At 34.1% G+C, this 22,043-nt stretch overlaps 1 protein-coding gene across 21 annotated transcripts in view; it reads left to right on the top strand.

Moving 5' to 3' along the window:
* Positions 1 to 19,711, top strand: part of LOC149775957 (uncharacterized) — a 185,836-nt gene extending 166,125 nt beyond the window's left edge. For 20 of the 21 annotated variants that reach the window (XM_089940789.1, XM_089940787.1, XM_089940793.1 and 17 more), the window contains 2 exons: positions 9,692 to 11,328; positions 15,292 to 19,711. In XM_089940789.1, the coding sequence (XP_089796915.1) occupies positions 9,692 to 11,328; positions 15,292 to 15,333 (1,679 nt within the window). In that variant the 3' untranslated portion in view covers positions 15,334 to 19,711. The remainder of the gene's footprint in view (positions 1 to 9,691; positions 11,329 to 15,291) is intronic. The other variant, XM_089940794.1, reaches the window with a different exon arrangement.
* The last annotated feature ends 2,332 nt before the right edge of the window (positions 19,712 to 22,043 follow it).

Genomic DNA, 22,043 nt, shown 5'->3' with positions numbered 1-22,043 from the left:
GGCTGCTATTACTAAAATAGAAAACCTGATGTAACATCTCAAAAGCAGCTTAACAGAATTTGTTGAAATTTAATAAAAAGCATCACAGCTGGAAGGGATTCTAAATTGATATAAATGATGCCAATCCACTATTTAAAATAAAAAAGGAAAATTAAACACCTTTGTCCAAACAATGATGGCTTCATAGTCAAGATTTTACAGAAAGCATTCTGGCATTGATCCCCATTATTATTGGGCAAATATTGCTGCTGTGTCATAAAATAGGGATGAAATGATGAAAATTGACAAGCCTTGAAAGAGTGTTTTTCATAACGTATGCGATCAGTATTTAAAGGAATTTCATCTGAAAGTCCTGTACTGACCCAGACTTTCTTCCAACTCCATTTACATTTGTCTCTTTGTCAGACATCAACCAATTGAGTGATTTCAGATCCATGTGGACTCTTGCATATTACTGTAATTTAATACTTTTACAAAGCTCTCTGACATGGAAGCTGAGGTTAAATCATCAAATTTCTGCAAAGTTATTGAGTTTCCTTATTAGTTTCTGTAAACCAAGTTTGCTCAAGACTAGCAGTAAACCAGTCCAAAAATGAATGAATATGCTAATCAAGAGTGTGAAATGAGTGTCAGACATAAACAAAAAAGACAGTTATTAGCATTGAAGATTGTACTTTTGTCTGTTTCTCATCAGGTATTGTATACAGTTAGAAAAATGGTTTCCAGACAGATACAAACTTTCTGTGCAGTCATCTATGATTTACTGCTTGACTTTACTGTGTGCCACTGTAGTGGATGTAACATTTTTTCTTAAAATGGAACTTGCCACACTTTATTCTTTCATATTGTGCTTTTCTTTCATGAGCCTTTTGCTTCCCAGCTTAAGAAACTTTGCTGTCAAGCAAAATAACTCACACACGCACACACTCGCACACATACACCATATACTGACATAAAAGTGTTGGGCAAGTTCCATAACTCCTGTTGTCTTCACTTGGCATATACTTGCCTTAACTAAGATTCTGTATTTGCCTTCTCCAACAGAGACCTAGATCATACTGACAACTTAACTTTGCATCCTATATTCCTCTTCAAGCCTGTATAACAGAAATGTGAACCTAAATTATGTATTTTCAATATTTATATTTACTTTACTTTAAAAAATCCACCCAAATAATCAAGAGTCACACAAGGATACAGGCATGGTTTTCACAAACAGATCTTGCATCTTGACTGAAGGATATTATAAAAATTAATATTTATATTCAACTTGAGATGACATAATTTATTGCTATGCCTTCATTCTGATGCTTTTCAGTTAAGATAGATAATGTAACATTAGGAGATGTGGGAAATATTGGATTGCATTATGACGTAATGATGACATTATTTGCTCTTCTGGATAAGATCTAAATACCAATATGCTATAGAAATAACCTGTCATCAAAGAAAAAGCCCCATAAATTTACTCCATTATGCATCACATGACAACAAGTCATAGAAAGTTGTTGTTGTTGGATTTAATGACATTTTTCAGCACATGATAGGCTATGCATGGCGGCCAGTATTAATGGTGGAGGAAGAACCCGGAAAGACCCCGGGAAGAACCACCGACCCACGAGAAGCTACTGGCAAGCTTTCTCACATACCTACATTGGCTGAATCCTAGACTCGAATCCACGCAGACAGAAATGAGATGGCAGTGATCCATGTCTTAGAAAGTAATTTAGCAGAAAAGTTCACTCCATGCCTCTACATTTTCATCAGTATTAGTTGCAAAGAATATACTGGATGGTTTTCACCCAGTGAAAATATGAGGATTTTAAATCTTTTACTGTAATTCAGGTATGAGCAATGACAGTGTATAATTTTCTGTTTATTGTAAGGATTGTTCAGTTACATGTATCATTTTCTGTATATTGTAAGTATGTGCATGGGCACAGTATCATTTCCTATACAGAATATTGTAAGCATATGTACATTGACTTGGTATCATTTCCTATATATTATATTGTAAGCATATGTACATTGACTTGGTATCATTTACTGTACAGTATATTATAATTATGTACATTGACTGGGTATCATTTCCTATACAGTGTTTTAAGCAGGTATCAGTTCCTATTCAGTATGTTGTAGGGATGTACAGTGACAGGGTATTATTTTCAATATAGTGTGTTTTAGGGATGTACAGTGACAGGGTATAATTTTTTTATACAGTATATTGTAAGGATATACAGTGACAGGATATCATTTCCTATACAGTATGTTGTAAGGATATACAGCAACAGGATATCATTTCCTATACAGTATGTTGTAAGGATATACAGTGACAGGATATCATTTCCTATACAGTATGTTATAAGGATATACAGCAACAGGATATCATTTCCTATACAGTATGTTGTAAGGATGTTCAGTGACAGGGTATCATTTCCTATTCAGTATGTTGTAAGGATATACAGTGACAGGGTATCATTTCCTATAAAATATGATAAAATATGTGGTAGGGATGTTCAGTGACAGGGTATCATTTCCTATACAGTATGGTGTAAAGATGTACATTGACAGGGTATAATTTTCTATGCAATATGTTGTAAGGATATACAGCAACAGGATATCATTTCCTATACAGTATGTTGTAAGGATGTTCAGTGACAGGATATCATTTCCTATACAGTATTGTTTAAGGCTGTACAATGACAGGATATCATGTCCTATACAGTATGTGGTAGGGATGTTCAGTGACAGGACATCATTTCATGTACAGTATGTTGTAAGGATGTACAGTGACAGGTTATCATTTCCTATACAGTATGTGGTAGGGATGTACAGTGACAGGGTATCATTTCCAGTATATAGAATGGATGTACAGTGACAGGGTATCATTTCATGTATATTGTAGCATGTACAATGACACAGTATCATGTCCTTTATGTTGTACGGATGTATGGTGACAGGGTATTATTTCCTGTTTTAAGGATATGCAGTGACAGTGTATCATTTCACATCTATTATATGTGTAATTATCTTGTTGCACGTTGTTAAGATTTTAGTTGAACAAAATTCACATCAGCCTTTGAATGTTATGGGTTTTTTTTGACTCCTAATAATGTAAACATATCCATTCTACAAAAACTTGAATACTCCAACATTCACCAGTAATCACCATAAAGCTTTGGATGTAACTGAAAAGTTTAAATATATTTTGCTCAGCTGTCCAGACTTTAACTTAAAGCACATTCATGAGACTGGAGCCAGATCGTTAAGTGTCGAAAGCTGGTTCATTCTGGAAATTTAGAGTTGCCTTTGCTTTTGTTTACATGGGAGGCAAACATGGCATAAAAATAATGATTTTTGTTTAAGAGTGTTATTTATATAAAAATTTAGCTGTTGATGTTTTGGAAAGGGAGAAATATTCTTAATGACTTTCAAAGATACATACAAGATTTCTGTGTGTAAACTTAAATAATAGATACATCAAGCTTTTGTGAAGATATTTAAGTTTGGCTTCATATTTATCACTTAGTATATTCTCAAGCATGAATTTTTTGTTTTTTGACATTGTAACTAAGTTTTATAGTGTTACTGATCAAAGCACTTTAATCTGATATGCCTTGACATGAGAACCTATGATGTGTTGATGTGCTGTTAAGATGTGGTCCATTATAAACCTTTTTTTTATAGGCTGCAATGGTGTGATTGCACAAGACACTTCTCCAGTTGCCATGGCATTAAATATCCTACATGTGTTGATGTGCTGCAAAAATAATTAAAAGAAACCAAAACTAACATTTTGATAGAAACTGGAACTTGACACTTTAAAACGACTTTATTAGATCTGTTGCATTTCAGTTGGTCAGTCAGAATAACATGTTAAATTTACTTGCACTGGCATTTTTCTAACTTAAGACATACCAGTACATAGGACATAATTATATGATATCCTCCATCTGTCCTTTGCTCTGTCTCCTCTGTAACTGCAGGATAGAAATTCACCAAATGTAATACATAGGCTGCTCAGTTAATACCTGTCTGTGGATCGGTCATAGCTTTTTAATCCCCTCTGTTGAATCCCATGGCATGGTCAGAGACTAAATATAGAAATGTTGTACTTGGAATGAAAATTTTCAATAATTTTTGCTAAATTTTAAACATGCAGTCATAGAACAAGGACATGTCAAATGTAATGGCTTTTGGGTTGCAACTTCAGGTCAGGGTCACGGGGAATGGAGGGGGGCGCATGTAATAAAAATCATATTTATTATCCAAGGCAAGTTGTGGAAATATCTCGTTAAGTTGTATTGTAAGTTCAAAATTGCAAGTTCTCTAGAAAGAAGGAATTTCTCCTGACATATTAAACTTTTTTAAAAAAAATCAGATCAACATATTAGAGGAAATAACTTGAAAGTAACTTTAAGGATGAACTTGTTCCATTAATGATTGACACAGCATTAATTAGTAAATGCTGTCCATTATTATATCTCAACAGTTAGAATACCTGTATGTCCTTGATTATCACCCCTTTTGATGATGGTGAGATTTGTTGGCTAGATAGAAATTGGTCCCCATTGTACTAATTTTTGCCAATGTGGTCATGTAGGTGCATTTATTGTTGCTCTAAAATTTAATACTAGTACAGTTTAACCTAATTATCTTAACTCCTTATTGTTGAATCATTTGAAGTTTAAAAGTCATTAAAAAAACATCCAGACAAAAATTGAGCAGTGGAGTTCTACAGTGGTGCCCAGATACTAAACTGGCTCAAGAAAAGATGGGTCTATCTTAAAAATATAACAGGGTAATGCAAGCTTTATTCCACATATGTAGGGTTTAGCTTTAGAAAACATAACAGGGTAATAAAAGCTTTATTTCACATATGTAGGGTCTAGCTTAAAAAAATAATCCAAGCTTTATTCCACATATGTAGGGTCTAGCTTTAAAAAACATAGCAGGGTAATGCAAGCTTTATTCAACATATGTAGGGTCTAGCTTAAAAAAAAAAAGGTAAGGCAAGCTTTATTCCATATATGTAGGGTCAATCTTAGCAAAATAATGTGGTAGTGCAAGCTTTATTCAACATTTGCTGATTGCATTGTGACATTACAGTGTATGACATTCAATATGGTTCATACTGGATCACACCTTTAGGTTGACCTCATAGAAAAATGTCCACATACTTTGATTATTGTCATGTATATTTTTGGGGGCATGTAATAATGATTTTAAAATGGAATATGGATGTACGTGTATAAGGTTCTAAATAAAGTGAACAATCACCATCATCTATAAACTGGCATTCATTACTGAAGTAATCAATACTTAATGCCTACATGAACATTAGGACATCTACCTTACGATGGTTCAGCTTTCTTATAGATCTCTTTAAGGTTTGTACAAATGATGTAATTCCATGATAGTCCCAACTTTTAAATCAAAGTAGCTACCACAGATAAATTATTTTACAATTTTTAAAGTCATTATTATTGATTTTAAGTTAAAATTATGTAGTTGCATTTGAAGTTCAACTCACAAGACACAAATTTAATGAATTTCCAAATAATGTAACAGTTTAAGTGCTGATTCAGCCCAAAGAAATATTGCATGTGTTTTCAGTTTTTTTTTCTCAAGCACCATTCAGGCTAGAGTCATCAAAAAAGATGACTACATGGCATCACTGTTAGGTCTACATTCTCATAACAAAAGGTAACTGTGACCTACATTTTGCATTTTACTGGCTTACCTGAAGCTTTGGTGCTTAGCTCTTGTTTACAAAGTCTACTAATCATACACCAGAAGAGCTTATGGGATGATCTGTATCCTGTTGTTCATCTGTTTGTTAGCAATTCTCTTTGACTACTTGGAGGATTGTCGTGAAACTTTACTCACCTATTCATTCCATGGTCTTGCAAGTCCTGAAGGAAAACAGTGCAACTGAGACTTCCAATATGGCCACCACAATATATATCCTGAAAATTTTGTCATTACTACTTTTCCTGAACAGAACTTTATATTTATATATATTATTCAGTAGAATAATTCATCTGATGTCTAGTTGGTCATAAATGAAAAAGTCTGATATCCAATTTGGCCATAACACTAGCCATCTTGAAAATCTTATCACTACTCCTCCTAAATGGATGGGCCATATCAGCATATTGTTTTCACTGAAAGACTTCTTACAATGTCTAGTTGATCCTCAGTCAAAATGATGGCTGACAAAATGGCCTTTATAGAAAGCTATTTATGGCTTCTTCTTCCAGATGGCTAGTCATATCATCATTGTGCTTTCACCAAAAGATTTCTATTGATGTTTGTTTGGTCCGAAATGGAAATTGTGGCAGTGTGATATCCAATATGGTCACAATCTTGAAAATATTATTGTTACTTTATACAAACAGAAAGTCATGTGAACATCAGGTTTCCACCAGAAGATGTCTTTATGATGCCTTTGCTGCTCCTAAGTGAAAATGGTGCCAATCTGACATCCAGTATGTCCACCACAGCATCAAATTTGAAACTATCATTATTGCTGATGAATATCATGGATGGTTTCAAAGTAAGCAGTTAAAAGAAGAAATATTCTCATCTTGAATTCCTGGAAATTCTTTCTGGCCAGTACAGCTTCAAGGACTTTCTTTCTTTCATGTATATATAGTGTTATACCTGGAGTCGGCAAGCTTGTTGGGGATGGGATGCATCTTGATGAGTAATACCTCCTCATCACAAAAATAGGTCACCATGACCTATATTTCACAGTTCATTGACTTTAGTTAAAGCTTTGTGTTATAAGTTTATTTCTTAAGCAATGCTCGTTCTAGAATCATTAAATTGCATGATTGCATGCATCTCTGTTGGTACAAAAACTTATACAAAAAAGGTTACAGTGACTTGCATTTCACAGTTTACTTATTTAATTCAAGCTTGTGTTTAGCTTTTGAGCACTTAGGATTTTTGCATGCTGGGTACATGTACTATCCTAATCTAGAATTGTGAATTTAGAAATGGCACCTTGATGAGCAGCAGTACACCCTCATTGCAGAATTGACTTAAATTTTGTGTTTGATTTTTCTTGCAATTTTCATGCCTGAATCATGAAATTGATCTCTTCAAGTACTACACCCTACAACATAAGCTCATCCTATTTCGTTTTCTACACTGGTTTTGGTAATGTTTTTGTGTTTTGATCTTTGACCACATCAATTTTTTTATGCTATATTTAAAGTTCATTGTTAGAGTATTGTTGATATTAGTAAATGAAATGCGATAATTAGACATATCTTTGCTAGTTCTACACTCTTAAAACCATAGTTGACTTTGACCTATATGTTGTGCTTTGCTAGTATAGGCTAAGTGTTTTAGCTCATAAACAGATTTTTCCATGTTGTGTGCACCCGAACCCTATGCAGAAATCTCTTTCAAACCAGTGTGTTTTGAATTGTAAACAATGGGTTTTTTGCAATTCAATTTTACATCTTTTGAATATCAACCTTTGGTTGGCTCCATTTAGTTACTTTCATGCTGAGGTCCTGTATTGATAACCATACATGTATATTATGATGGGTTACTTTCAACAGGTAAACTCTCTATTGTACATGGGAATGAGTAGAAAATGAAAAAGTGGACTGCATGCATTTCATCTGGGGCCTCAGCTGTGGTGGCTTATCTGGGCAATTGAAGGTCAAGGTCACAACTCAGTATTTTGTTTTCCATCACATTTTCATTTTTTGCTCTTTAACTTCAAAGCTGTTAGAGATCAATGGATGAAACATTGTATACTTGTATATCATTACTGGAAAGTGTATTGTGTAGCACATTGGGGGTCCTGTCTTTAAGGTCCAGGTAAATGATTTACATTTTCGTAGCATGTTCCCTTCCACTCTGTACTTTTTAATTCATTTCAGATAAAGGTATGAAATATTGTTTACTTGTATATCACCTAGAAGATGTCACACACAACATTAAGGGTGCTGCCTTCAAGGTCAAGGTCACAATTCTCTATTTTAAGTTTCCATCACACTTTCTCTTCTAGTCTATAATGTTAAGAGTCATTTTTAATTAAGAGATTAAATGAGGTATGCCTGTCCTATCATGATGGATACTATTTTTTGTTGTCTGTTACTTTTTTGCAACTTTTTATACATGTGTCATCATTAGCGGGTGTTTATATACCACATTGAGGTTCCTATTTTCAAGGTCATTGTGATGGTTTTGTGTGTTGAATTTTTCTAATACTCTCCTTTCCACTCTATAGTTTTAGACATTCAAGATGAATGGATGAAACTTAGTATAACAATATTTCATCAGACACGTATTTTATGTGACACGTACCATATTGGGGGTGTTTTAATTGTAACTAAAGTTGCATTGTATGATTGAGGTCTTTTCGTCAAGGTCAAGGTGACAGCTTATTATTTAACGGTATCTGTTGTATATTAGGCCACCTCAGTGTTTCCTTGTGAAAGGCACTTAGCTCCCAGTTCCTCTTCATGATATGGAAAATAAAGTGCTTTAAATGTTGCTAAAACGAACAATATACATTCCTACATATGTGCTTTACATGATAAAAGCTATTTGAGGTTTAGTGATGAATCATGGCTTGATGGCATCTCGTGTTTTACAGTGAAGATTTTTGTCTCCAAGATCAAGGTCACTACTCAGTTCCGTCCCTTTCTAAACTTTTTCTCAAATGATCTTTCAGAGAGGGCAGTGAAATTTGGTTACTTTTCAGTGTCTTTGCAGCAACATTGCAGCTCAGTCTGAAAGGTCACAGTCTGATTTTTTTAATCATGAATTTTTACATCACACATGGTAAATGGGGAGGGGGGATAGGGCAAAACTTTGCTGAATTTGTTTGTTAATGGAGATTACTAAAATCTTTCTAGAGGTGAGCTGTGTTATAATAGATTAGATTTTGTTTTCATTATTATATGACAAATTTTCATTTTTATACCCTAACCTTTAGATTTTCCATTGAATTAAATTATTGGTAGAATTTATATTTTTTTCTAAATAGTCTTGCATATTATGATCATTGGCTTAATAGTTAGCTGTTGTTAAAGCACTCATGTTACAAAATGTCCACTTTTCTATGGCCAGCTATTTTTTTTTCTTTCACGTCTTGCACATGGTATTTTGCTAATCATAAAATTAATAATTAGAAAAAAATATTGCAAGAAATATGTCCCATTTTCTTTATTTTGAGAATATTTTTTTGAGAAATCAAATTATTATTAAACATTTTGTATGCAAACCAAATTTCAGTGTGTTGTATTGCGTATATTTTAATTTTTATTGTAAGTTTTGGCATTCTTGTTCTACTTATAATTCTTTGTTAAATTCTGAAATAAATGACAATGAGTTTTAAAAGAAAATATAGCTTTTAAGTTTATTCTATGTTTTGAAGTACAGAAGGTTCTTAAATTATTGAAGATTTTATTGGATTTATTTCTTTCATCTGGAGTATGACTTAATTTTATCAACAGTATTTTGGCTTAGTTGAGGAATCACACTTGTTAAGACTGAAAACTGCAATTAATCACCCATTATGAAACTTTATTATGTTAATTTAATTTACATATATAATCTTGAGTCAATATTAGAGTATCTATTGGTAAATTTGTTTACCTTTGTTATTGGTAATGAATAGGCATATTCAAACCATTTATACTTGGCTCTCAATTTCTTTCAGTTATGTTGAAAGAGGAGATGCCAGACGTTTGTGAAAAGACTTCCAAGCTTTCCAGTGATGATGATTTATCAAACAGTCCAAAAATGTCACCACATGAACAGTCAGATAAAGCACCTGATTCAGCATCTGAGACTAGTTCTGTTCATGAGGACAACGATGAAGAGGAAATTAAGCCGTTAGAGATTGAGACAGTTGAAAAAGTTGAAAGTGAAGGATATGAAGCATCAGCCTCAGCAGAACAAGAGGTTTCTGAAATTACTTACAACTTTATGATAGACACGACTCCTCTAGAATGTCAGAATGATGAGGAGCCAGTTGACCTGTATGAATTTCAAGGCAAAGAGGATAATGATGCGTATCCTCTTTCAGCATCCAATGACCTTGGTAGTCCAAGGAGGATCCCTGACCTTGAAACTCTGAAGGAACATGGGCCTTCTTCTATAACAATGAGAAAAATGTCAGGGTCAGATGATGGAAGTTCTCCAAGAGAAGTGGAGGTCAAAGAGCCAGAATATAGTGTTCCTGTACCCAAGGTTGAACTGAAACGAGAAAAAGAGGAGTTTATTATTTCACTAGAGGATTTGAATAACATTGACTTCACTGGTCCAAAGAAAAAGAAACCCCAAGTACCTGTAAGGAAAATAGAAAAACCTGATGAGGGTTTGTCATCAAAAGTATCATATCCAAATGATCAGGTTGATGGAACCATTTCCGAAAATACTGTGACTGCTACATTTCCGGAGCCAGATAGTTATGAAAATGTGGATGACCATGAACATGACTCACATGGTGATGCTGAAGATGACAGTGTCAGAAATAGGTGCTCAGAGCTGAGCTTCTCACCCAGTTCTGAGGGTGAAATGGAACACATGCTAGAGGAAAAATCAATTTCACAAATTGCTCTTCCAGCAGTGAGAAGGACTATGGATAGACAGTCATCTGAGGAAAAAACTAGTCAGAATCCTTCAGAACCTTTCCATGAACAAAAATTGTACTCCTCTTCAGTAAAATTGGTTATGTCACAGTCTAAGAAAGAAGTAACTAGTGAACCTGAAATAGACAGGTCAGAGATACAAAGTGAACCATTAGAAGAAGGAGATAGAATGGACACGTATCAGCTTTTGAATACCCAACATCAGCTCCTGAAGCAACAGTTTGAGATGTGGCAGGCACAGCTTTTGAACAACCAGAAACTTTTGTCCAGTTTGGAGAGCAGTGACCAGTCACAGCAGTTGCAGTTGCAGTTGCAGATGCAGATTCAGCAAAATATGATGATGCAGATTCAAGAAAACATGCAGGCCTTAACACTTCAGCAGAAAGCCTTGCCGCAGACCTCTTCCCCAAACCAATCTCTGCGTAATTCAGACTTAACTCAGCTTATTACTGCTTCTTCTGCCATAGTTAACCCAGAGCCAGCGAGTTTGGCACCAGCTATTCCTAAAGAACCTCCTGCAGCACCTATACCCCCACCCCTACCCTTTGCACATGCATATCAGAAGGACACACAATTTACTAAAGCACATGTTTCCAAAGACACAAAGCCAAACCAACCAAAACGCTATGAACCTGAGCTTGACCCCAGAGAGAAACTGATGATAGCAATTAGATCTTTCCCTGGGCGAAATAATCTTAAAAAGGTACCCAGCTTTAACTAAATTCTTATCTTTCTTTTAACAATAACAAGTTTAACTATATTGGTCTTTTACTTTAAGACGCTTTAGTATAAAATCCTTCATGATAATGGTATGGTCATGGATTCATTTATATAGTGTGAATTTTACTTTTGAAATGGCAACCTAAGTTATTTCTCAATTTTAGTTCATGTCCTTTGAACTTTATGAGGATTTCATATTAGATATACCCCATGATTGCAAATATACCCATTAAGTAGCTTTGCTTGTAATGTACACCAATATAAAGTGGCCTTACCTATCACAGAGTACACTTTACCATATATGTTGGAGTGTGTGTGGAAAAAAATGATATGATGCATGTCCTGTTATGTATAATTTACCATAATCTATGTATTTTGGCAGGCAAGTTTACATTTACCTGGGATATTATCTACACAGGATAAAACTATTAATAGTGCAGATTAACAATAGTATGTGCAAGTTTGTTTGCTGTGTTTCAGCCAAGGTTACTGTAATTTAGAAGTCATTTGACATCATTGTAGTTCATGATGTCAGTTAGGCAGAAGAAAGCAGTTCAAATTTTTGTTCAACCCATTTTAGTGTGAAGTGCGACATAACAGTAACTTTTCTGGCATTGACAGTGATGGTTATGTGAATGGTTTGTTTGCCAGCAGTGGTTATATGAGCAGTTTTTGAAGGTTTAGGTTCTTTTTTTTTTTTCATTGTTAAACTCCTTGCTAGATTTTCATTCTACTTGGCATGAACCTGTATGAAGCTAAGACAGTTCATTTTGACATGCTTACTTGAGTCGGTTACCTTGGGCCAACTCATTCTGTGACATGCTCACTTGAGTCGGTTCCCTTGGGCCAACTCATTCTGTGACATGCTCACTTGAGTCTGTTACTTTGGGTCAAGGTCCCAAGACTATTCATTGTATGACATGCTCACTTGAGTCAGTTACTTTGGGCCAACTCATTCTGTGACATGCTCACTTGAGTCTATTACTTTGGGTAAAGGTCCCAAGACTATTTATTGTATGACATGCTCACTTGAGTCTGTTACTTTTGGCCAGGGTCACCATTTATAGAAAATTTCATTAAGGTTTTTGGTAAAAGTTTTTCGTTTGCTAATAATTCAAAAACCCCTTGATAGATTCTTATCATATTTGACATTAATCATTTCAAAGCCAAGACTGTTCATTCAATGAGTCATGACATACTTACTTGCCCCTTTCACTGTGGGGTCAGAATCATGTACAATTTTGTTTAGGCTTTTGTAAAGGTTTTTTTTGTTGCTGATAAGTACAGCTTTTGTTCATCAGTGACATGCATGCTTGCCACTGTGACCTTTTGGTCAAGATCACAATCATAGAAAATTTGTTGGGATTTTCTTAATGTTGCTTCCTAAACCCCGTTATGCTTGTAATGAATAATTCTGAATCAAAGACAGGTCAGTATATGAGGTGTCAACTTGCTACTTTGATCTTATTGTCACAGTCATAAAAATGTCTTGCATTTCCTGTCCCTTGGTATATGGTAATTACAATGGCATAGAACATGAAGAATCATTGCTAAGGCAAGCATATCTGTTTGCCTATCCAAATATTTTGATGAATTCCAAATTCACTTTTATCATAAGCACCAGCTCAGGGGTCACACTACCAGGCAGAATGGCAACTAAGTTGCCTAAAAAATGTAAACTTCGCCTTCTGTTAGGAAAGCGAAAATTACTTTGCTCTGTGATTTTGTTTAGAGTTACATTGACAAAACATACTTTTTGAGGCATTGCTCTGTCTGGGAAGAACCAGTTTATTAGATTGTCTGTTTTCATAAATCATCATTCAGATATATTCGGAAAAATATACAATTCATAGAAAGCAAACCTAGGTATTATGTTATTTAAGATTTAACTTTAAAATGCAATTAATTATGTAGGTCAGAAACATATGGGACAACGCTGTGTTGTGGAATTCATAAGAAGTGTTGTAAGGTCAAAGTTGTTTTCTGACTTGACTTATAAATGTGAAAATACAGAAAACAAGATATTATTGACCAATGTCTAAAATTACTACAAATACATATACAAATAAATAAACCATAAATTTGCAATCCTATCAATGGACTGTTGTATTGAAGCTATAAAACGTGAGTGGTTACATTATGAAGCCCCTTCCTTCTAAAAATAGCTGCTTGTCCAAAAGAAGAAGTCACTTCTCCCTAAAATTCCAGTCTAGCTTGATCCCTTCCAGTAAACATAATTACTATCCAACTTAAAAGTCAGCCTCATTTCTGATTTTCTCACATTGCACTATGCCTTATAAAAGCGGGACACTGTTGTGTATTGTATGATGCCTCAGCCAAGTGATACTATGCAGTGTATTGTACAATGCCGAATCAGACCGCTCAGGTGGCCTAGTGATTAGAGCATCTGCCTTGGATACAGGATGTTGTGGGTTCGATTCCCTGCATAGTCTCACTTGGTTTCGACATTGTACAATACACTATAATGTCCCCCATTTGGATTTGGCATCATGTGTGTGATTTGGGTTTTTAACGCAGCTTTAAAAAATTTTTAGTCATATCGCTACAGTGTCTGTAGTGTGGCAGTTTATAGTGATGCCTAGCACTGAGGCATCATATCGCAGACATGTACCATGATGTCCCACCCAGTCACATTATCCTGACACCAGGCCGACCAGTCCTAACACTAACCTCTTAATGCTGAGTGCCAAGCGAGGCAGCTGTTAATACCATTTTTGTAAGTCTTTTGTATGACTTGGCCGGGGTTTCGAACCCACTACCTCCTGCATCAGAGGTAGATGCTTAAACCACTATTTTATATGTATTACCTTCGTATTTTATTTTGGAGAAATTGTACAGAATTTAACATCTTTACCATTTATTTTTCAGATTGTAGTAAGTACTTCAGGTGTACATTTATTTGAGGAGGTTTTTCTTCCTAATGTTCTTGTGCAATTGAGCTTCAGTTTTTTACTGACACATTATGTCCAGAAGTGTGCTTAAGTGTCTCGAAATGCACACACACGCTCTATTTGGGGCAAGAAAGAACACTTAATTTTGGGGTCATAGTTAATAACTGCATGAAGAAAAATTTCTAAACAGTAACCCAAATTCTCTACCATCTTCAATTATCAAACTTTGTGAATAATTTTCACTTGGTGTAAGGAAGAACTGTATTAGTTTCAAGGTCAAAGGTCAAGGTCACTGACTGAAAGAAGAAAAAAAATGGTTGTGTTCTTCATCATCTACAGTTACCAAACTGTGTTGTTGGTTTGAATTGGTGTAAGGAAGAACCATAACAGCTTTGGGTTCAAAAATAAAAGTCACTATGATTAAAAAAAAAAAAAAATCATTCTCACAAAATGACTTGAGTTCTCAATCATCCACAGTGGTGAAACTTTGTGAATGACTTGCACTTGTGGTAGGGAAGTAAAAAATACAAATTTCAAGGTGACTGTGACTGAAAGAAATTAAAATAGTTTCCACACAATGACATCATTTCTGTATCACCAATCTCGACTAAACTTTATAGGTAGGTTGCATATGAAGCAGGGAAGAAGTGTCTTAGTCAAAAGGTAAATGGTTAAAATCACCATGACTGCAGAAAGAAATCTGCACAATAACATGAATTCTACATCACAGATTTGTACCAAACTTTTTGTAGACGGCTTGCACTTTGAGTATGGAAGAAGTGTATTGATTTGGGGTCAAAAGATCAGAGGTAAGGATCACTGACTGAAAGAAAAAAACTGATTTCTGAACAAATTTTCCGTTATTTGCATTGATGACTATTACTCACAGTGGGCATATATGCCGTACCATTCACTGTTCATGATACGTGTGTGACCTTATGTCCTGACTATCTTCTGCCATGTTGGACTGTTTGGCTGCATAGTCCTGCTTTACATCTTCCTTCATCTAACATTTTCATTCTGTTTGGTTCCAGGTTCCAGTTCAAAAGACTAAATGGACTGCCCGTGTTCAGTGAGAGATTTACAAAGTACAACATGGGTCTTATTGAAGGAAAATCATATTAGATGGACATGGCATCTTACATGGTTATTTGATTGACAAGTTCATGTAGTGCTATCAAGTCATGTGACTTGGTTAAAATATAGAGGTATCTGTGCAATGTTGACTCTCTGCATTTGAATCACTATACTGAACGTGAATTTTACATTAGCTAATACAATATTGAAAGAACATTGATATATTCATGTACATATGCACCAATTCATCCATTTACTCAAGTTATTATGTATGCAGCAAAAGTAGCTTATTCTTTCGCCAGCCTAACCAGTGTACACATCTCTGGAAAAGTATTTTTGTATCCACGTTTATAGTTTAACATTTTAGACACTGTTCAGGTCTGAGAACGACTTTGTTTTCTAGAAAATATGTTTGGAAGATAATTTTTTATGGATGTCACTCTTTAGAACTATGATTGGGTAAAACGAGCTTAGGAAATTTTCCATTCCATGGTTTGACTAACAGGGGGCCCACTTTACAAGTCCTTGGTTGGACCATGTGCAGGGGGAGGGAGAGCCCACTTTACAAGTCCTTGGTTGGACCAGGTGCAAGGGGACGGAGAGCCCACTTTACAAGTCCTTGGTTGGAACCGGGTGCATGGGGAGGGAGAGGCCACTTTGCTAGTCCTTGGTTTGAATGGGGTGTAATAACTTTTATTCATATTGTTCTAACATTTCTTGGAAATTTCCAGTTCTTTGATATTATGTATTTGATATTTTATTGCAAAGAAAATATTGAGAGACCATAAATAAATTGGAATTTTTGCAGTCCATTAATTTCTTATGAGTGTCATGAAATGTAACCATTTTGTCATGAAAATACGTCCACTCATCAGCAGAAAATGAAATCATGAAATTTGATTCAGAAATAAGGCATACTGAAGTAACAGTGGTCCTATTTGCTTAGATTTTCTTGTTGCAATTGTTTTTCTCATATTTCATACAATACTGATCTAATGCATGCCACTTTTGGATCGTATTACAGGTTGGGGTGACTTTTTAATCCAAATATTTCTTTATCTCTACCTCTCCAGGCATGTGCTCATAGTTAAATAAAACACAGTGAAAACATTATGTATATTTATGATTATTTGTTCTGTAAATATTCCATAACTTATAAGACAATTTTTTTAATAGTTTCTTTGACTTGTAAACTAAATGAATCATGAAATATTCATTTTAAATATAGTTTTGCATTATATTCAAGTTGTTAAATGTTTCAGTTAATACATAAATTCTAGATGCATATAAAATACAAAATATAAAGTATAATTATTTGTACAGATACCAAAATTTTGTTTATTTGTTTACTGTGCAATGTTATAACTGATATTCAATAAATTTCCTTCCTTCATACATTTGTTACCTGAACAGTTGAAAAATTCTGCTCAGTAAACATGTTGTATTCCTAAAAATGTTTAAACGGTCAGTGTCATCTTAATTGGACAACAAACTTAATTTAACATAATCTGTGAAGGAATACTTCAGATTGTTAGTAATAAATGATGCAGCTGGTGCCTTGAGTCCGTCGTCAGTTATATACAAGTATAATTAATCAAATATAGATAATATTAAATATTCTGTGTGCGTGTTTACGCACACACGCACATTACTCCTCATGATAATGATGTCCATGGGAGCTATAGAGTATACTACTTTATAGTGAGACCATCTTATAATGAAGTACATAAGAATTGTAATTTTCATAGTACATAATGAAATTAAGTCCATAATCCTACTGGCCTTGTAGCTAAGACCATGTTATAATGAAGGGCCCGATAGCGGAGTGCAACATGTGACTGTGTATGTATATAGTTTCATACCCAGCCCAATGGAAATATTAAATTATCATATATTATCATGGTTGCTGACATGATTTTGGTGTCATTTATAAACTGTTATTGTAAATGCAAAGTTAACTAAGGATCCCTTCAGATTCATAGCTTTGATATAATCGGGTAAGAAATTCAGTATTTCAAAGTTCCTCATGGCCAGTTTGCTGTACTGTTTGGTTGTTATGACAACACAGGCTTTTGTAATTATTTGAAACTGTTTTCACAATCTTTTTGTGTTATCCAACCATCATAGACCCAAGAAATGGAAATAGTTATCCTTGTGATTGTTTGGCTTGTAAATATCTGTAGTTAAAAATTCATGTACGTTACAGATCAGATTGGATCAGCAGGATCTCATGTTAATGTTAGAAAGGTCAGAGTTAGCTCAATGACATTTCTAGGTGAGAGAAGAGAGAAGTGATACAGAAGGATATAGGTTATGCATATTTATTAGTGCAGATTTGATCAAACCTACTATGTGCATTTCTTTTGTTTTGTCGGGTATAAATATATGATGGAGAAAAATAACATACAATAATATCATAGAAATTGATGATTTCATGTAGCTAAGATATCTTTGGAATAATTAGCACGTTTTTATAAAAAATTTAATTCACCTTCGCGGAAGCTCAACAGAGCAACCGTTTCTGTGTTCATGTGCATGTCTGTTTGTTCATTCACATCCTAGATTAAGACTAATGCTAAATATTTTTGAATGTCTTTTATAGCAAAATTAATGTCCTCCTTGAAGATCTGCAACAAGTTGAACATACAAGCCATAACCAACTTCTTGTTACAAGTACATGATAATAAATGCAATTAATAAGAATGAACACTGTGCAGCAAGCCAATTTGCTCATTCATTGCAGAAAAGTGGAGATGGGTCTGTGTTGTTTGCTCTTTGGGCAAGGCTACCTATGCTGGGTTTAGGGCTGCAAATTGATTTGAATTGCATGTCCTGTTGTTTTGCCTTTGTTAAAGAAAAGTGAGAGACAGATGCTGATATCTTCATGAGCATCAATACATTTTTGACATTCATTGTTCAACTCGGGGTTAAAGGATTTGTGTAACTTTAAGTAAAATATTCTGTACAATCCCATAGCTCAAACAAAATGAGACAGCACTGTGCACAACTAATCTTTTCTATATAATCAACATCACAGTAAAAGATCATAGCAGTTTAATAAGCTCAAAAAAACTTTTTTTGTTTTATAAATAAATGGTAGAAGAATTTGGAAAATTATGGCATAATTACATCAGAATAATATGCATAGATCATGCATTTTTAAGGGGTCTAATTTTCATGATTTAAGTTTATTTGTTTGCCCAGCAGAGCATATAATGGTATGACGACAACATCCATACATCTGCTTGTACATCAGTCTGTTCATTTTTTCATTTCTGCATAATTTTTGTTTTACGTTGTTCACGTTTACCATTGCGTTATATTTACTATCATTTTTTCCTGCACCTACTTCATGTCAAGAATTACAAGTAAAATCCATGTGTAACAGTTGTGCAGACTTTGCTTTTCTGCAATTAAATGTGCAAGAAATGATGCAGTGAGAAAATAGTTTTTGATTTGCATAAAGTCTAACTGAAGAATACTGCAGACATTACACACATTACACTATGCATTTACTTAATGCATTACCATAGTGAAATCTATGTTCTGCTCTTGACTGTGGTATATTTGTATTAATTGGTCCACATGGTGCTTGTTACATTTCATACATAAATATTTTATCACAGTATGTGTGTCCTTCAATAATTGTACATTTCACTGTGTGAAATGACCCATATTGTTCCTAGGAACAGTCACATACTGTGATTGTTGCAGCATGCAACATCACTACTTAAATGTTACAAAAGAAATGTCACTGGTGTCACAATGAATTACATATTGATATGCAGTTTTAAGTTTATATAGTAAAACCTGTCTTGAGAGACCACTGCTATGAGAGACTGCCTGTCTTGAGAGACCAGCTTTGCTATGAACATATCTATTGATTATATAGTGTTTTGACCAGTCATGAGACCACATGTCTTGATGGACCATTATTTTTCTCAGAAGGGGTGGTATTTTAAGACATGTTCTTCTGTATCATGATCACAAGTCATATCTGTGTGAATCATGCTGTCAGGGTAAATCATTGTCATATATAATCATAGTTGCAGTTAGCTTTGAGGTTACTGTTACGTTACTCTTTTTATATGTGGCAAACAGACAAATTGAAGTCAAAGGCTTTCGATGTGACAGCCACAATATACATTGATCACCTGCAGCAATCATTTCATTATCACACATTCTTATAACAAATTCAATGTGTCATATGACAACATTCCTACATGTATCTTTCATGTATCAGAATAATTTTTGTACCATATAACCCCGTTGTATACTCACAATGTCCTGCTAAGAAGCATAGGAGATGTTATCTAATGAAATGATATAAAATAAGGTTTTGGTACCAAAAGCCTGAATAAAGATATATTCCTGTTATTTGTTCTCTCTTTTGTATTATACCTCATTTGTTATTTCTATTAATATAATTTTTTTTTTTTTAAATGTATTTGGCTTGGTGTTTTATGTCAAGAATACACTTTTCTTTGCAATATCAGCAAGTTTCAATGTGGTTCATATAAAAAAAAAACACATTTTGACCATGTGTTTAAAGATTTTGAGTGTTTCTGACACCCTTTCCACAGAATTTTAACATTTTTATGTCTTATTGTTTTGCTTGTTCCATTTCAGGCCAACATTTATTTGGAAGGGGTTATCTAAAAGACCTAATAATGCTTCCTACCTTAAATATTCTCAGCATGTTTTTTTTTTTTTTGATGTTTTCTAATTTCATGGTGTTTGTTTATGTAATCAAACCATTATGTTTTTTATCTTATAGGTGTTGTCTAATGTTGTAAAGCACTTAGAGCTTCTAAAGATTAGGCGCTATACAAAGTCCTCATTATTATTATTATTATTATTTTTATTATTATTATTATCTTATATTTTTGTCCAATTCAATTTTACATTTATAAAGGTTAACATTTAGTTGGTATCATATAGCCACTATTCCTCTGAGTAAGGCTTTACTAGATACATATGGAGATGAAATCAGTACAAGCCTTTATTGTTTACTTCTTTTGTGTGGGGATAAAGTTTTTATGAGTAATAATATATGCAGTATTACTCAGAAAAACTCGCACATATTTTCCCCATACAAATGCAGTAACCTTTTCATTACATGCTCATTTTATTTTTCTACCTAAGACATAATGATAAAAAGAATACACTACAAGAAACAAAGCAGCTGAATTTATACTGTATAGTTGTCTTTGATAAGTGGGGTTTCTCAGCCAAACGTCTGTTTTGTATTAGGGTGACAGCATGATTATTACCTCCTCCCAGACCCTTCCCCCATGTTAGTCTCAACAAAATAAGAAAACAAAAGCAACAGCATTAATTTCATTATTGATTACCTAACTCGAGGACCTGTCACTGAATCCTCATCGTCATCGTACAAAAAGGGTTGGCTGAGAAACACATACTTATCATGACTACTGTGGTTTTTATTTTATATTTCACACAAAATTTTACTAATTTTAACATTCACTCAAAATTTCTGTTAAATAATCAATCTAAAAAATCCACCTTGCTAAAATCAATAATATCAGACATTTTTATCCTAATGCAAATGTATTGATCCCATCAGAGCAGTATCCTTTATCATCAAAATTACATGGACCAGATTCTATTATAACATCAGTCTTAATTTTATGACAATTTGTTCTTATTACCGTCATCTCAAAATAACTAGAAAATCCATCTAACGCAGCTTTATAATTATTGACTCCTATTACTGAACTGACTACATTTTTTCTTGTTCCCTTTGCTCGTTTCGTAACTTTGTTACCAGCTAGTTTTAGACAAAATTAGTCTCATCTTTAAATTTTCCTATTTCATTTTTATTATTGTTGCATTGAAATCCGTCATTCTTTTGGATAATCTGATATATCAAACAGCTCTCGGTTGTCATAAAATTCTTGATAAATATCATCAGGTTTTATCTTGTACATTAGCGAGTCAGTATCTGTAAACAACAGCTCGGCATCAGGCCACTTAACCTTAACAAAATCGTAATGAAACTGGTACATTAACCACTTTGATGTATTAAGTACTGTCATAACAACATAAACTGGCTTGATTAACTTCAAAAGTTTGTCTTTCTTTATTGAATGGCTACTAAATTTTCATTAAATATTTTCATCCTGACAAAACCGGCAGGTGCTACCAGTTTATTATGACATTCCACGTTATTGATAATCTCAATATGAACTCGCTTTCTCATATTTTCCATAGTCTTGGGAAAGACGCTGTTGTTGATAAGCTTAAAAATGTTTTTTCAAATTCCATTTTGGCAGCTGCTTGTCATGCTGTGTTTGAATCAATATAATGCTTCATCCATCTTGAATGATTGAATTTTAGAACTTGATGAACTTTTCTTAATATCAGACCATGATAAAGTGCTTGTTTCAGATTTTTATAGTGTAAAATATATCTCCATTTTTCAAGCAGATTAGGAACTAATTTTTGAACAACAGAACTGTATGAGATAGATTTACCCTGCGAATAATTTCTCTGTTCATCAGATAATAAACTCTTGCCTCTTGGCATCCATCCGTCTACGGGAGACGATGGCATAGCTCCAAAGTAAGCTTTTCTCTACCCTTCTTTCTAGCTCTCTTTTCAACTTGTTTTATTCTTCTCTCTTCCTCTGCGTTTTGAACTCCCTGCCTGACAGCTAGGCGCCAGCATGAACGGTTGTTTGCACAGC

The sequence above is a fragment of the Sinohyriopsis cumingii genome, chromosome 18, assembly GCF_028554795.1.
Source record: "Sinohyriopsis cumingii isolate HCF-2022 chromosome 18, ASM2855479v2, whole genome shotgun sequence".
Taxonomy (NCBI): domain Eukaryota; kingdom Metazoa; phylum Mollusca; class Bivalvia; order Unionida; family Unionidae; genus Sinohyriopsis; species Sinohyriopsis cumingii.
The sequence above is the reverse complement of the archived record's forward strand: the minus strand, read 5'-3'. Positions and strand labels throughout refer to the sequence as shown.